This window comes from Pleurodeles waltl, chromosome 9 (genome assembly GCF_031143425.1).
Source record: "Pleurodeles waltl isolate 20211129_DDA chromosome 9, aPleWal1.hap1.20221129, whole genome shotgun sequence".
Taxonomy (NCBI): domain Eukaryota; kingdom Metazoa; phylum Chordata; class Amphibia; order Caudata; family Salamandridae; genus Pleurodeles; species Pleurodeles waltl.
In genome coordinates, this window is record NC_090448.1 from 372,807,425 (window position 1) to 372,824,977 (window position 17,553).

Sequence of the window (17,553 nt, forward strand, 5' to 3'; positions counted from 1 at the left end):
TTTTTGTTCCTCTCCTTTGGTTTTTGTGCCTCTTATTTGTGTTCCCTCGTACTTTCAGTGCCCACTAGATTCGTTTCCCGTACCCTGGATTTTGTTTTTAAACGGTCTGTGACACTTTCCCCCCCACAACTTTGTTCCCCATTACGTTTTTGTTTTCATGTGCTCGCTCCACCCTCTGTAAAATTGTTTTGTGCACCCCAACATCTTGAGTTCCCTGTTGTGTTTTTGAGCTGCCCTCCTCTGTTTCGCCTCTGGATTTGTGTCTCCCCTATTTCAGATGTGTCTACCACAGGTCATGGTGGTTTTCTAGGTGGGGGAAGCCTCTCTCAAATAACCTGAAACTTCATGCACATGTCCCTCTGACTATTGGGCAATGCTCCTGCTGTCACCCCATTTGTGTTCACGGGTTACAGGGCAACAACTGTGGTGTTCGAGTCATTTTAGCACTGCTGTCTTTGGGCCTAAACTACTGTGGCACTGCAAAATGAACGGCAAGTACACCCTTTCTGCACTTTACCATTGAGTTAGCTGGACAAACAGTCAAGACTATAACTCAACCGTTGCCTGTTACTTGGTAATAATTAATGTCCTGTCTAGTGCATATCTTTTATGAAAGATAAGTACTTTTAGTCCAGAACGAAATACCACACAAAAAAATATGCCTTCAGGATTAATTTTAGTTAACAGATTCTACAGGAAAAATAGGCAAAACATATCTAGCTTAGAACAATCTCACTGGTGCGGACATAATTTGAGTTTCATAATGAGACTTATTTGACAGTAGCTAGTAGGCCAGTCATTTTGTTGACCAGTCACTGGCAAATCCAACCAATGCTTTTCCTAAATCCAAGAGTCACCCTGTCTGGTGAGTACAAGTTCAGAGGAGCTGGAGTTACCTAAGCATAGCAGCTGAGAGATCCCCTGAGCGAGGCCATCATGAGTCCATCACAAAAAAATAATGGTATACCTGTGAAATCCTGCAGTTGAGTTAATCAGGGCAGAGGTTCCCCTCTATAAAACAATGCTGGGAACAGTCCCATTTCAGCAGCTTCTACCGTCGTTACAGCTTGTGCTTCTTTGCCTCCCATCTGTTTCCATTTTTTCTTCCAGTCTTCGTTTGTGTCATCTCATGCATTCTGGTGTTCTTTGTGTTGCTGTGATTTGTTTGTCTATTTAATTTTTGTTGTGGCTAATTCTTTTGACTTTATTTATCCTCCCATGCTTCATTGGTAATTGGGTTTCAGGGCTTTCTTCTATTGGCTTTCTGTGTCTTCTCCCTTTGCTGATGTTGGTGTGCTTCCAATTGCTGTGCACAGTCCCACGACCCCCTGTTATCTTTTCTCCCTCACTCCCTGTTTAGTCTGCTCTTCTCAGCTCTCCCTTTTTTACTTTCCAAACTTGCTGGACAGTGCTTTCATTATAAGCTAGACAAGAAAGCAGCCTGTAGTAATGATGCTTTAGCTTTGAGACTTTAACAAAGGATCCCATAGGTGCATGCAAGGTCCCATGTCCCACACTGTTGTGCCTTTAAATAGGGTGCAGGGGACAGCTAATAACACTCCACTGTTTTGAAGCTCCCCCTCATAGCCTTCCTGTAGAGGGCTCTTTTTCATTCCATCTTTTGCCACCCTCCTCTGCCCACGCCTTTGAAGACGATCGTCAGCCAGAGCATTTGGTATGACTGTTGCTACTCTGCAAACAGTCCTCAAAACACTTTAATTCTTCAGGAATTATTTTTCTTTTCACGGTGAGAAATGAGTAGAGGTTGCTGAGGTCAAAACATTCAAAAGTAGGTCAGGTTCCTGAAGAGATCCTTAACTTTGTGGAAAGATGCTGCCATTACATTTGTTTAGTAGGGATTTAGGCTGTAGTGCAATATTAGTCTCAACTTCATTTATTGGAACCGGTATGAGAACTGCCTCCTCTGCTGTGGGACCATCTTCTGCTCATTTACAATGATAAACCTCTGGGCATACACACTCGGGAGCACCTTTTGACTAAACGGCACAGTGTCACATTTTTTGGGTCTTGCGCTATCCAGCGAACTAGTCAGAAATGATAGTGGGTGTTAGATTAATGCAGAACACTCTCCTGTCTTAGAATAGCAAAGAATATGCTTGGATGATGCTGTAGTTGACCAGGCTTGTTGGCCATATGCTACAGAAAGGCAGATGAGTCGGAGGCTAAAATTGTCAGATATGAGGAGAGATCAGTCTCCCTCCATGATAGCAGTACCTCTGTTCCAGTGTTACCTTAACTAGTGATGTTTTCCCACAAATTCAGGCACCTGGTGATTTAGGCTGGTAAGATAATTCATTTAGTCCTTCTTCCCCCTTCTCAATCAGTCTTTGATAAATGTGATATGAAGGTTCCTAAACCTGTCGTATTTAATGTCTGTGCATTTTTCAAGTACATTTTAAAGTGTATTAAACAACAGCAAAGGAAAAATAGATAAAGCCCCCTATAATGCATTTTAACTGTAGATTGTGGAATGGCTGCACTTTGGGCCAGTGGTAACTTTCAACTGAATGTTATTAGTTACCTGCAATGAGACCACCTCCAAAATCTGTGTTCTGTTCTGCAACAGCCTGTCGAAGTCAGCTGTGAGAAGACATTGGTGCAGATTTTCCACAAACAAGCCTTTCCCAGTATGATACTTCTTTACACACAGCTTGGAAGTTAGTAGGGGTCACTTTTTGGGGAACAAATCTCCTTTTCCTGCCGCTAATCAAGGAGCATACATCGCCAGTAGAGGTAGTCTTCCATTAAACAAGACTAATAGGTTTTGAAAAAACCTCTTTCCATTCCTTTCCTCCTGCTATTATTGTAAAATCTGGAAATTTCCAAAACATCTTTAGGAGAGTTAGCAGTTTGCATTTCAAAGAAGTCACAGAGTGTTTCTGGAGTAGGTGATGGGCTTTTATGCCAGGTACTTACTCCATACCACCCCCTCCAAATTAGTAACCTTGTACCTAGGAGGACCTGCTCAAATTTCTCAGTGTAGAAACATTTCAAATTGTAACTCTGGCTCAAATTCTGGCAATCCTGCACCAAGGAAACTGGTTAGCAACCTTAAATATCCAGACTACATAGGCCATTCCTGAGGTTTTCCATTCCATAGTTAACACCTGCCTCCTCATTCTTAATACAGGAACCTCCATTCAGGCTAAGCAGGGCTTCAGGGTATTTACTAAGGTGCTTCCTACTATCGCTTCCAAGCTTCAAATGCTGATTATTCATATCTACCTCTGCAAATGATCGATCAGAGAAGACTAGTGTTTCCAGGGACACAACCTGAAACCTATAGGTAGTGTACAACACCCTCACAAAATTGTTTTCTTAATAGACTTCAAGAGACTTCAGTTAGTCCTTGCCAAAGACGTAGGTTTTATGGACTTTGCTACATCCTTCCTTGAAATGGCCTATGCTTCACCATTCTGATTAAAAAGTACAAAAATTGCCACTTTACATTAGAATTCCGAACAACTGCATGGTGGTTTACGAGGATTGCTGTCATACTTGGCTTTATGTACTTAAGCGGTTCTTCTTGTCCATCTGACAGTGCGGCATATAACTTCATATGCAGGAGCTGCAGTCAAAGGAAATTTGTATTTAAATTGTGATGGCCTCTGAAGTCGTATCCTGTTAAGATTCAATACTTTCCTTCACTAGTTACAAATAAATATGACAACTATCGACTCCATGCAGGGTTTAGGAACTTACTATCTGAACGCTTATGGATTGGCTATAAGCCAAGAGAAATTACACTGCACATGTATACCTGGAACTAAAAATTGTCTTTCTTTAGATATAAATTCTTCCCCTTCAATAGTGAATAGTTATTTACGTCTTCAAAGACAACAAGAGTCCACCTTCTCTGAAAACAAACGTGGCACAACAAAATCTCAGTCCCTGTGCACATTTCTTTTTCAGCTTTGGTGCTGGGCAATTCACAACAGTCTTAACTTAGGCTTTTCACTTGCACATGAGTAGACATATCCACCAAGACACCACAGGCAACATGTTCCATGCTTCACAAAAATTACAGATAAGTCATTTGATTTATGCTGCTCTATAGCATGTGAAGGTTGTTTTGCTGCAATGTGCTCCTTGGGTCTCAGCAGTGGGAGAGGATTTCTCGAGTAGTATTACGTTTACCTGGATTGGTAAGGCATATTCCTTTATCTCCTGAACTTCACAGTAAACTCCAAAGAGTCTGGAATGCAAACACTCCTGAAGGCAACTATCAGAGCCATATTCTGGCAGAGACTGATTTGGGTTTCAGATCTGAGGCTGTTTTCCAAAAACAGGTTCTTGGAATTTCCTTAGTTTCTGGGTATGCTTATTCAGCATAGGTGGGAGGTGATGTGGGAGTTCTTTATCCCTTAATATAATTAGTGAATTTGAGAGCTTGAAATCAAAGCCAAGAAAGACTCACACTTTCGTCCATCCTCAATTTTGTTACTGTGCTATTCAACATTTACTTAATCCTGAATAGGGCTGTTTAATTGATATCTTAAAATTTTACGATTCAGAAACCTCGCAGAAACATTTTTCTCAGCTATTGCTGCTTATATTAATTGACCTAGATACATTTTATCTTTCAAAATGACAGGGTCACACTGACATGCTCTTCTTTGCCACTCTCCAGTGACAGATCTGCTCTCGAGTGGGATATCCATTTAATGTTTGCTTCTTTAAGGCACACACCACTCAAGATGACTGAGTCTCTTGGCATTGATCTCCTGAGATGAAAAATAGGCTTCTAGTTGACATTACTTTCACAGTGAAGAGGGTGAGCGGCAGGCCCTGTTTTCGGAAGATTCATAGTTAGTTTTCCATAAGGTAAAGTTGTTATTGGGAATCGTTCATTTCCATAATTGTAATGAAATGCCATCTTAACATAGAACATTGTTTGCTAGTCTTCACTTCTACAACTCCTATTTTCTTGGTAGAGGGAACTCTTCATACCCTGGAAGTCTCCAGGCGTCTCCCATACTATTTAGAGGAAACAACTTTGTTTTGGAAGTCATAGCACTGCTTTATTGCTCAAGGCAATCTTAATGCAGTCAACTTGACTGTGAAAGCTACTATTGCCAGGCAGATAGCCTTGTGCATACCCAGGGACTGTAACATGGGTAAAGGCAACCCTTCTCTGAGGCATAATTCTCATAACACCAAAGTTAAGCAGCCAGCATCACTGGCTTATTAGAGGCAATTGTAATTGCTGAAATTTGCTCCCCTGGTACTTGGTTTACCATGTACGCCTTTGGTAATCATTTACTAGATGCACCTTCTTTTGACTATCGAGTGGTTTGGCCAGGAAAATCTGTGCACCTGTCTGCATAGGATGTATTTCCTGCCACCGTGTTTTGGGCTGTACATTGTGGTCTTAAGTAGGCTGGAAGAAAGAAAGACCTAAGAAAATTATCTTTATGCTGATACCAACACTGAGTTTTGCTCTACCGATTTTGTGTTTCCCATCCATTTTTAAGTATGTGCTATGTTTCAAATTGCATGGCAGAAAAAATGTAAGGACTGGGATGACTGGTGAAGCACCAGTTATTGGGTTGAGACTGCACACTGATGAGACCCTTATACTGTGGGCCCCATCCGAAAGTCCTAAACTGAAAGTAACTTTACTGTTTTCCCTTCCTGCAAGCATTAGTGGCATTTCCAATTTGAGAGAGCAAGAAAGGATTTGTAGTACAAGAATCACATTAAATATAATTTTTTCTACTTTTCTTTACCTCACCTGGCTTGCACCTTCGTGTGTGTCCCATTGACTTTCTATAGCACCTCATTGTTAGGTCGAGCACGTAAGCGCTTTGACCTGTTGTAAGTCTTGTGGGCTTTTAACTACACCCAACTCACGGCCATCACTTTCACTCATTCATTGGCTTGCCTTTCAAAAATCCTTTATCATTGGTAAATGCTTTTCGTTTATCCCTCCTTGGGGAGATTTTGTTACCTCCTTGCAGACTGGCCCTGTTACATGGATAATTGCACGATGGCCGATATGTTTGACTGTGAGTGAACTTCTTTTTCCTTTTGTGTCTCTCCTTTGCGATTATGGCGGCCATGGCCTTTGAATCTGCTCACTTATGTCAACTAATGTTTTACTTTTCATTTTCAATTTATGTGACAAGAAAAGTCCTGTTTGGAATTTACAACGCTAATAGCTCTAACTCGAACAAATGCAAGACCCATTGTAAAGGCTTTCTTTTCTTTTCATCCCTTTCTTCTACCAGTCTACGTCAAATTGTTTTTTTCGCTTTTTATATAACACAGCTTACTGTTTTCCGTGGCTTATTTGTGCTGTACCGTGTTTCAGAGTTTCCAGTGATGTATCTTTCTCCCGAAAGGAGATCCTGGTTTGTGACCACACAGCCTATGTTTGAATGATCATACTTTAGCATTATTATGCTCTTATCTTTCCTTGTTCAGTCTTTCCTTGTCCAATCCCATATACTGTCAATCTCTGCATACTTCTTTACCCCGCTGATTATTATTTCAATGTTGACTTATTTCCATGGATGCTTCTAAAGTGGATCCATGAGGGTGTGGCTTAGATGGCGGCCATGTAGGAGAGCTTCTTCGGCGCTCCGCCACAGGCCTAGGTTCGGGACTGGATTGAGCATCCGGCATGGCAGTCTAGTGATGCTACAGCAATCAGGGTGACTCCGGAAACCTCTGGGTTCTGCTACAGAATGAGAGCAGAGGAGGCAACGACACACTCTGGGACACCGTGAATTGCCAGAGCAGGCGAGGAGTGTGCCGCTTGGCGGATCACGGCCCCTGTGATACCAGCCTCGGAGGGTGAGCGGCGTTTGCGGACGCCGGAGGCCTGTTGGGCGAAGGGACGGATGTAGCGGAATTGTGAGATTTCCCCCCCCCCCCCCCCCCCCCCCCCCAAAAAAAAGTGAGTACAGCTGGCAGGGATGCTTGCCGTGCTCCACCCCTTCGCCCAGAGGCCTGGCACTAACTGTCTGTGGGCCTAGAGTGCAGCAGCTCTCCAGATGACCTGACTGAGAAGCGGCCGCTTTTGGAGACGGCATATTCTACCCCCAGTCGAGACCGCAGGAGGAGCAGTGCCTGTGGTGTCCGGAGCTGGAGAGGTGCTGAATGAAGAGGCCCCCCCCTACATCTGTACCGGAAATAAAGACTGGGCCTGGTGACATCGCATCTTCCCAGGCCATGGGATATAATCCCTTCTAGGAGGGCAAAGGAAGTCCGTATCGCCCTGCTACTGTTGGCATTCTGCACCCCCACGACCTGTGGGGACAGGTACACTGCCTGCTCTGCCCCAAAATGGACATGTCTTGGCCCTGATCCTAACTTTACTGTGATCAATTTGTGCACCGCTTCTGCCGGAGGACCGGAGCTCACGTTGTAGGCACAGTTATAACTTGACAATGGCATACACATTCATTTAGCGCCTGGCTGATTGGCTCCTTAGCGGTGTGGGCCACTTACGACCCGACTGTGTCTTGATAGGTAGAGATAATCAGTTTGCTGGAGCCTGGTGTGACGCTGTCTCTCCGTTGCTGATCTCCTATACGTCTACAAGGGCCTCCTATAGGCATAACAAATAGGAGGGAATCCCTCAGAGGAACTCATTGCCAAGACTTCTGCTTAGAAAACAACGCTCCCGGTATCTCAATGGCGGACAGGGAGAGACTGCTAATGGGGGGGCCACTAGAAGGTCATGATGCACAAATAATGGAAGCATTCTTGGAGCGACTTTTTGGGGGTTTTCGTGAGGACTTTGCCAAATTGAATCAGGAAATAGTAGCAGAAGTTCAGGATCTCGAGAGATGTTGCTGACTTGGGGCAGTGAGTGACACACTGGAGCAGACGCCTGATGCTCGCGAAGAACTGCACTGCCACAGGAGACATCTCATCGTCCTACAAGACAAGAACCAAGAATTGCTGTACCAACTGGAAGACTTGGGAAACAGATCACACAGGCAGTTACAGGGAGCCTGGAAGAATTTGTGGTCCGCCTCTTTTGTCACATGGCTTCGACTTTGAAAGATCAGGACATTATACTCAACTTAACACAAGGGGCGGGCCGCTGTGTTCGCACGCCAGGCCCAGGAAATTTTACCTGTTTACATTACTATAAACAGAGAGGCCATACTGTCAGCCGTCTGTGATCAGACCGCGATTAAGTTTGAGGGCTACCACATAGGCTTGTTTCAAGACTTGTCATTACTGATGCTACAGCACCACAGAGCCCTTCGACTTGTGACTGAGGTCCTCCGAGAAAGAGAGATTAGATATAAATAGGGCCACCCCTTTCGCCTACAATTAATCAGGCAGAACGAAACGCAAAGCATCCGCAGTTTGGAAGATGCTCAGGAGTTACCAGGAATGCCGCCACATTTGGGAGATAAGTCATCAGACGTCATCACAGCCACTGTTGCTGCAGGCTGAAAAGGGGCATCAAAAGCCCCTTCCCTGAAGAATCAAACAAACACTTGATGAAGGGGAGCCAAAAGGAGATGGCGGCACTGCTCAGATGCTTGCGGAGCCGCAACAGCTTGTCAGAGGCGGACACCGAACATTAGTACTGCCCTGCGGGGTCACAATGGACTCCCTCCTTAACTATGCAGATGGTTATTGTCGTACTGGTCCCAGCGGGCCTAGCTATTTGCCAAGGGCTGTGAATGAGCAATAGACGGTGACAACCAGGATGGCGGAGCTCCACACCTTTTTGCGTGGACGGCTGAACAACGGACCAATATACTGGTTTGATATGGGGGGGGGACTTTAACTGTGTGTTCCATGTTTACATTAGTTTTTTCTACTTTTCTGATGTTGACCTTATTAAGTTTGCACCCTATACTGCTGACACCTGTGGGTCCTCTCGCTGGAACTCTCCTGCATCGGGCTGGACAAACAAGACATAGATTAGCATGTTTCAAACACCCACCTAATGGTAACCATACTTAGTCTTAATGTCTGGGGTCCTAGTGCCTCTTTGAAGAGGCAGACCCTCCTCTCCCTGCTTAAAGAAACGAGAAGTGATATATGTCTAATACAGGAAACTCACTTGCTAAGGACGGACTGGAAACAACTGAAGTCATGTTGGTTTGACCGTCGGTATCACTCATCAGGGCCTGGAAGACAGCCAAGAATCATATTGACTACACATTTCCTGGGGAGGGTGGTCCGTACACAGTCTGAGATACCTGGGAGGCTTCTCTCACTACGCATTGATGTATGTGGACATAAGATAACGCTTCCAAATATTTATGATCCAAATGAACATCAGGAAATCTTCCTTGAAGTGGTGGGGAAAGTCCTTAATGCATCAGACATGGACATAATATTGGGTGGGGACCTCAATGTAGTTCCAGATTGCCAATTACATAGATCTATGCAGTGGTATGGGCAATCAAACGCTTTTTCAAAAGGTTTCCGGAAATGGCTCAGTGAGGTGGGTCTGACTAACGTATGGCATCTGCACCACCCCACAGACAGAATCTACACCTTCTTTTCAGCAGCCCTCTAAATGTATGCTTGCATAGCCCTTTACTCACCACATCATGCATAACTAGCTCAGTTTCTTGTTCCGAGATTGGTGTGGCCTCTATCTCCGACCACTCGCCTAAAACTCTGTCTCACCCTTGTTTCTTTTATGCCAAACAGGTGACCATGGCGTCTTTATACCAAACTTCTTACATACGATGATATACTAGCTGACATAAGGGATACCATAGGCCATTTGCTCATTATAAACGATACAACAGCAACTAGCATCACAACGCTATGGGAAACCCTCAAAGCGGTCCTTAGAGGCCAGTTTATAGCAGTAGCAGCAAAACATAACGTAGCCAGACGTAACTGGCGTCAACAGTTCGAGGACGCCATATAGGATCTGGAGGCAACACACAGATGTGCGGGGTCAGTGGCAGTTAGAAGGCAACATACCACACTCCGGAAAGCAGAATGTGCTCTACTTTCGGACAAAACAAAGGTTTTATGCAATTGGTGACAAGGCAGGCAGTGTTCTGGCCCACCGTCTTCATTCACAAGCCCTGAAGTGGCAAGTGGCAGACCTAAGGCTGCCTGATCGCACTCTGACATGCCAAGAAGAGCTGATCCTTTAACAGTTTGAGATGTTCTATAAGGATCTGTATTCTGCGGAGGAGTTTGACCCTGAGGACATTGAGAAGTATATGGACCACGGCCCTCTGTCTCAGATCTCCCCGCGTCTGGGATATTACGCTCACTGAAGTTCTTATGGCCATTCGTCACCTCCAAATGAGAAAAGCACTGGGTGCTGATAGCTTCATTGTGGAGTTCTATAAGACTTTTGGAACCCAACTAGCCAATGTGTTGGCCAGGTTGTATAATGCCCTGGGCACATCTAGCTCCCTCCCCTCCATGATGCCACTGGGTACGGTGACAGTTATCCCTAAGCCAGGGAAGGATCCACAGTTGTGCTCCTCATATCGGCCCATTACTCTATTGAATGTGGATGCTAAGATCTTCACGGGCATACTGGCCCATAGACTAAACCCTAATATGCAAGATTTAGTGGATTCTGATCAAACTGGATTTATTCTCGAGGGGTCCTGTTGCGACAACACTAAGACTCTGCCACGTACTGGACAAGGTTCACAGCTCCAGACTACCCGCCCTACTCCTTTCTGCGTGCACTGGCCCTACCTCCATGCGATCTTGGGGTGTTTCGGTCTGGGTCCTAGGTTTCGCATGTGGATCCTCTGTAACTATGACACGCCTAGAGCAATGGTGTCTGTGAATGGTGTGTTGTCCCATCAGTTTCCAATCTCCAGAGGCACGCGACAGGCTGCCCCCTTTCGCCTCTACTGTTCGCCTTATATATTGATCCCTTTGCCAAACATATGCGACAGCACCCAGGCACATCCGGAATATGGATGGCTGGCAGATCTCATAAGCTTTCACTATATGCAGATGCTGTCCTACTTCACCTGTCTCAACCTCAAACCTCCCTCCCGGCAGTAATGGTGGAACAGGCAACTTTTAATGAGGCCTCTGGCTTTAAAAACAATCTGCATAAATTGTCCATTTTGTACCTCACTATACTGGAAGCGGATAGGGCTTCCTTGGAGGCAATTCTTCCTTTTTCCTGGGCCACGCATGGGATTACATTCCCAGGCCTGCTGTTATTGCCCACATTGGAGGCCAAGGTAGAGCGCAACTATAACACAATATTACGTACCACCCGCTTGCAACTGATGGGGTGGAAAGCATATGGTCTCTCCTGACTTGGCCGTCTGGCTACAGTTGACACTCCTGCCTAAAGTGCCTTACATTATGCAAACTCTGCCTCTGCACATGCACATTTGGGACTACATCTGGGATGGCAAGAAAGCTAGAATGGCGAAGGCCCAGATATACTTGTTGCAGGCTGAGGGGGAGGGCTGAGAGTCCTGCACATGTTAAGCTTATGACCATGCAGCTCAGTTGCGTTATATGGTTGAAAGGGCATGACCACACACAGAGAAACATCAGTGTTTCTCCGACCAAGCTGTGGCAGGTGTAGATCTGGAAAGTACCATGACTGCCAAAGAAACACCGCCCGCCAGGGGTGTACATCGCTCCTATCCTACGAGCCATGTTTGGAGCCTGGAATAAGGTGCTGGTTAGAAAAGTGCTGTCCACACCTGTTTCCCCACAGGCATCATTGATCGGAAGCCCAGACTTTCCACCCGCACAGAGCGAACCATCATTCGTTGTCTGGCAGGAATCAAACTGCAGAAGAATTGGTGACCTCTTTGATGCAGAAGGAGTCCTGGACTACAGTTGATTTCAAAAGGGATAAGGTCTTCAGGCCGAAACCTACTGCCATTACCTGGTGGTTCGCCATTGGGTAATCTCCCCTGCGATTCGCCAACATGCCAGCAGGCCCCTCACACGATTTGAACGATGGTTACTTACCCGTGAGTCAAATAGGCGACTTCTGTTCGATATTTACACATTCTTACTTGTACCTCTTGTATTGTCTAAAACATCAGCAAGGCGTAGATGGAAGACTGAGTGTGAACATCCATTTACGGATAAGGAAAGCCGTAATGTCCTGCACTAAGCTATGGTCACCGCGCGCGCTACGATCACCAAAGAAATGTTTTTAAAAATAGTCCACTACTGGTGCTATACACTGGTGAGGTTTGCTGGGTGGAGGGCAACTGGTGACTGCAAATGCTGGCTCAAATATGGACTGGAAGGCACACTCACACATATTTTGTGGCAGTGTCCAAAAACTGCCTCCTTATGGCAAACCATTCTCCAAGCGGTAGATATGAAATATGACACCAACATACCAAGGTTTCCTAGTTAGTTGTTACTAGGTCTTCCAAACCCACAAACATACCCCCTTCATGAGCCTAAGGGTCGCACGTTCACATTGGTTCTAGGTGTGGCTAAGCAACTACTGCTCTTCAGATGGGGTTTAGACGTTATTCCCACACACACTGAATGGCTGCATAATATGGACGATAATGGGGATGGAAACATTGACAGCAACTGTGACTGGTTTATTGCCCTTTTTTTGACAAAACTTGGGGTCCTTATACTTGGTATATGTCCGGACGAATTCAGGGAATTAACATGCTCTCATATTTAAGCCTTCTGTCATTAACTACCCCTGGCGTAGACTCATTTTAGTTGAACTCGACTAGTGTGACTCCAAGGGAGGCTTCCTGCTTGCCTTACGTATGCTTTAGCTTACCTACTGTGTGTTGTATTTAGATAATTGCAATTGAAGGTGCCCCTAATTCACCCCCCCTTGTCTATCTACTTCTCCCTCCCATGTGCCTCATCCATGATCCCCACCGGCCAGAGGATATAGGTGGGAGTTGTTGTATTGTTCTTCTGTTTCCTCTTAAACTCATATAAAAGAGATCTTAAGTCTAAAGTGGATCCAGTCTTGTTAACCAAGGCCGGTATGGTTAGTGGTGGTAGGCATACCTTTTCCATGTACAGGGTACAGTTAGTGCCTGTGCTCACGTTTCTTGATACCCATATATAACCTAGCATTGACGAGGTATTCTTGCGCATTTAGCTGATTCTCACCTGATAATTGTGCTTTATTTGTTATCCAGATGATCATCGAACCCACCAGTCCAAAGCTGCTGCCTGATCCTCTGAAGGAACCATATTATCAGCCACCTTACACCCTTGTCCTTGAGCTTACTGACGTTCTGCTTCATCCTGAGTGGTCGGTACGTTCACTGAATCCAAGGGCAAAGTGTAATTGAAACCTACAGTAACTATGTGTGATTGGTCATGGGAAAAAAGGACGCATGAGGGGGATGAATTCTCTCTGCTGCTCTTCAGAATATGATTTTTCTTCTCTTTACAGTTAGTGACCGGCTGGCGCTTTAAGAAAAGGCCTGGTATCGATAATCTTTTTCAACAGCTTGCACCACTGTACGAGATAGTGATCTTCACCTCTGAAACTGGCATGGTGAGTTTTGCAGTTAATAAATAAGTGCAAATGCTAACTTCCAAGTTGGACAGGCTTTCGGTGTTGTATTGAGTACTACAGGGTGAAGCCACTCTTTTGATTCATTAATGAGAGGCAGAGTAGTGGGAAATTCATTGTACGTGCTATCCATAAACTGTTCAGTTGGATACACTTGATCATCAGTCCTAAGGCAAAGTAATCCTAAGGGATGTGGACGATCAAAATGAGCATGAAGGAAGCTCTTTCACGATCAATGTAGTAGTGGTGGGAGGTGGGGATAGCATTACCTAAATGCAGTGCTTAATTTGAGCCAGTGAGGGCCACCAACACTTATTCCTGAGAACCTGCACTTTTTTTTCCAACATCAGGTATGGCCCGGGAGCAAGAGATGGAAAAACACATGTCTGAAAGACAAAAAGAAAAGCAAAACTGCCAATAAGGAAGAAAACAGGAGCCAGGAAGCAAGAGATAAAGGGGCAGGGTCTGTCTGGTAGTGGAATAAAGAGGCCTGACTGAATTTCTGTGTGCATTGCAGATGCCACAGCTTCTTTTGAAGTCATGCTGCAAATCGTTGGTACCCTACAGGCTCCCACTGGTGTGCCTCCAGACCTCACAAATCCAAGGTGGCCTCCAGTCAGGTTTCCATCAGCGGATTTGTTCCAGATGCTGAGTGTGCTTCCCGAAATTGTTCCCCGGGTACGCACAGACTTTAGCATCTATTCCAGCCCCTCATTCAGTGCTGAAACTTGCACTTGTTCCTCCTTACAAAGACAGTGGAGGAAGAACCAGTAGTTCTATCAGATTCAGAAGCAGATCCATAGTGACCTCACGCAAAGTAGTGGCCTCCTCAACCCCAACTAGATTCAGATGGAACGCTTCCTCTACTACAACATTTCTTTAACCCAATCCACACAACGGGGATGATGAATCCCAACTTTGATGATTAAAGCCTGTTTTTGGACCTTTTAGAGGCCAATGAGCTTGACACATCCCCTGATACAAGCCTTAACTCTGCACCTGGTTCCTGTACGGAGGAATCTGCTTCCTTTGCCATGGTGATCAGATAGGTCAAGTCCTTGACCTACAACTACCCTTGGTAGAGATAAAAGCAAACAACCTCACAAACTCAGCAGCCAGGGCAGACTTCAGCAGAGCCACTCCTGCCCTTCATTGAGGCACTCATGGATACTCGTGAACACCTGGGGGCAAGTCAAGCTCTAGCCCTCCACTCGACCTCCAGATTGCCTTAAGGCATGGACCAGCTCTGGTGTAATCATCTTTTCTCCTGCAGGTCCCAACACCTAAGTCTGATAGTTCAGGCCTCTACCAGTAGGCGGAAGCTAAATTTGTTCTGTCCACTCCGCCAGACGGAGAATCAAATTGCGTGGAAACAGTTGGAAAAACGCATACATTCATCCGCCAGCCTTACACTGAGGTCCATCAATTCAAGTTGCCTCCTTTAGCGATATTCACATACATTGTGGTGCATGGTGGCTGTTATTTGCCAGTGGTCCTAGAGGACTGTCAAGCCACTCCTCAATAAATTATTCAGGATGGCAAAGACACAGCTAAATATGTACTTAGGTTGGATTGGAAGCCACCAGCTGTCAGAGTAGAGCAGTTGGTACCAGTGTGGTGTTTCAGCGCCACACCTGGATACTCTACTCAAGATTCTCGAGTGATGTCCAGCAGTTGCTCATGGAAATGCCCTTTGATGGCAGCCGCCGCTTCAGGGACAAGTCTGACTTGGCATTGGAGTGCTTCAGCGAGAGCAAAGTAATAGTGTGCGTCCTTGGCCTAGCACCGCCCACACAGCAGTTTTCCAAAAAGTATTTCAGCAGAGGCTATGTCAACATTTGTTCAACCGGCTTACAAGCCTTTCGATGCAGAGGTCAGTGATCCGGTCACCAACATCCAGGGGCAATAGACTACAGAGCAATCTTCTGTTGTGCCATCAACCTGCTGTAAAAAGACTTAAGTTTTCCCTCAGTGGTTCGTTGTTACCTGGTTACAGGATGGATTCATTTCTACCTCTACAAGTGGCAAAGCATCACATGGGTCAAATGGGGTTTTTACATTGTAAAACATGGCTACGTCCTGCCCTTCCTTTCCACCCCTTTATACGTACCAGTTACACCACATCAGCTTCTTGAGCATTGTCCGACAAAAAGTTCAAACTCTCTTGAAGAAGGGAGCCATAAAGAGTGTGGCATCAGAAGGCTGGAGTGGTTGCTACTCCGTAACTTTGTAGTGCTAAAGAAGGATAGAGGACTTTGTCCTGTTCTAGACCTCCACCCACTGAATTTCTTCCTCAAGAAGGACAAGTTAAAGATGCTCACTCTGGCCCACATTTTATCTGCCCTGGATCCAGGCGACTGGATGGTAGCACTATGTCTCCAGGACAACAATTTTCATGTCCGTTTCCTGCAGTACTACAGACGCTACCTGCGTTTCCTAGTAAGCTACGAGCACTATCAGTCCTTGGTGCTTTCTTTTGGCCTTACCAATACACCTCAGATGTTTACAAAAGTTATAGTGGTGATTGCTGCCCATCTTCGGAGGTTGGCAATACCAGTCTTCACCTCTCTTGATGACTGGTTACTGAAAGGGACGTTGCTGGAATTCTCCATCTGTGCACCAAATTTGCACCGGACTCCTTCACAGGGGCTCCTTTTCATTGGTGCTTTTTTGGACTATGTGCTCTTTCAAGCCTTTCCTCAGCCTCACCGAGTCCAGGAGATTTGAGCTATGATCCTGATATTTTAACCCTTGGCCTGGGTCTCAGAGCGGCACTTTTGCTTCCTTCATCCTGCCAGTGGACAAGAACAGGTGGCACATGCTCAGACTGCAGTGGGTTCCGACGTCTGTGGGCTCTGCACCAAGGCAACCTCTCAGATTTCATCCAGGTGTCAGAGGAGACTGCAAGTGAACTGCAGTAGTAGTCGCTGGACTGCCATTGGACCACAAGCAGACTCCTCTCCCTACCCCACCTAGAGCTAAGTTGTGACGGACGTTTCGTTTTTGTGCTGGGTTGGGGAGGCCATCTGGGAGAGATGGGTATCAGAGGAATCTAGTCTCTTGTAGAACACTGCCTCCTTATCAACTTGCTAGAGTTGCGGGCACTTAAGTCTTTTCTTCCATCCAACAAGGAGGGACAGATGCAAGTCCTTACTTTCAATACCACTCCAATATGAAACTGCAACAAGTGGGGCAGGATGGTGTTGTGGGACCTGTGCCAAGAGGCTCCTCGCCTCTGGAGCTGGCTGAATCAACAGGGCATGTCCCTGGTTGTTCAACAGCTGGCAGGATATATAAAGGCCAGGGCAGACAAACTCAGCTGGCGTCTAGCAGATCAAGAATAGTGACTACACTCCGATGGCATAGGGAATCTTCCAGCAATGGAGAGAACCCTATCTCAATGTTTTCGCCACCGCCTCCCGGCAAGCACACACAGTGTCCACGTTTTTGTGCGTTGGAGTTCCCAAGGCAGTTCTCCTTTGGCAATGCGTTTTGGTTAAACTGGAGCACGGGACTCCAAGACACCTTTCTGTCTCACTTCTCCTGCCTAGAGTTCTGAAGAAGATCAGGAACGACTGACCCCGAGTTATTCTAGTGGCTCTATACTGGGCCAGAACTAATGGCCACAAGCATTTGTCCACCAGTTTGGCTGCCTCTTTGGAAAGACATACGGTCTCAACAGGAGGGCAGGATCCTGCTTCGGAACTTGCACCACTTCCATGCTTGGAGATTGAGCAGTGACCGTTTATGGCCTTCAGTTTCCCACTTGATGTGTTGAATGTGACTTTGGCGGCCAGACGTTCCTCTACAGACCATCTATGCTTGACACTGGGAAAAGCTTGTTGTTTGGTGTTCTTCCCAGTATATATCGAGTCTTTACAGGCCCAGTTGTCAGATGCTCTACATTCATTCCGGCCTCTTAGCTTGGCACGGCCTTGCTGGGGCAAAAGTTTAAGGTTATGTGTTGGCCTTCTACAATTGCCTGGTCAGCTATCTTGTTTAAATCTCATGTTGTCCGCGCCTAAACCCTTTGTGATGTCCCAGTGGGACTCCGATCTGTTTCTCATATTCTT

The 17,553-nt window shown here is 45.8% G+C and overlaps 1 protein-coding gene across 1 annotated transcript in view; it reads left to right on the plus strand.

The window, feature by feature from the left end:
- The window catches only part of TIMM50 (translocase of inner mitochondrial membrane 50), a 248,473-nt gene that overhangs the window by 179,309 nt on the left and 51,611 nt on the right, over positions 1 to 17,553 (plus strand). Inside the window, exons 6-7 of the mRNA XM_069206953.1 lie at positions 13,098 to 13,217; positions 13,358 to 13,462. Coding sequence (XP_069063054.1) covers positions 13,098 to 13,217; positions 13,358 to 13,462 — 225 coding nt within the window. The remainder of the gene's footprint in view (positions 1 to 13,097; positions 13,218 to 13,357; positions 13,463 to 17,553) is intronic.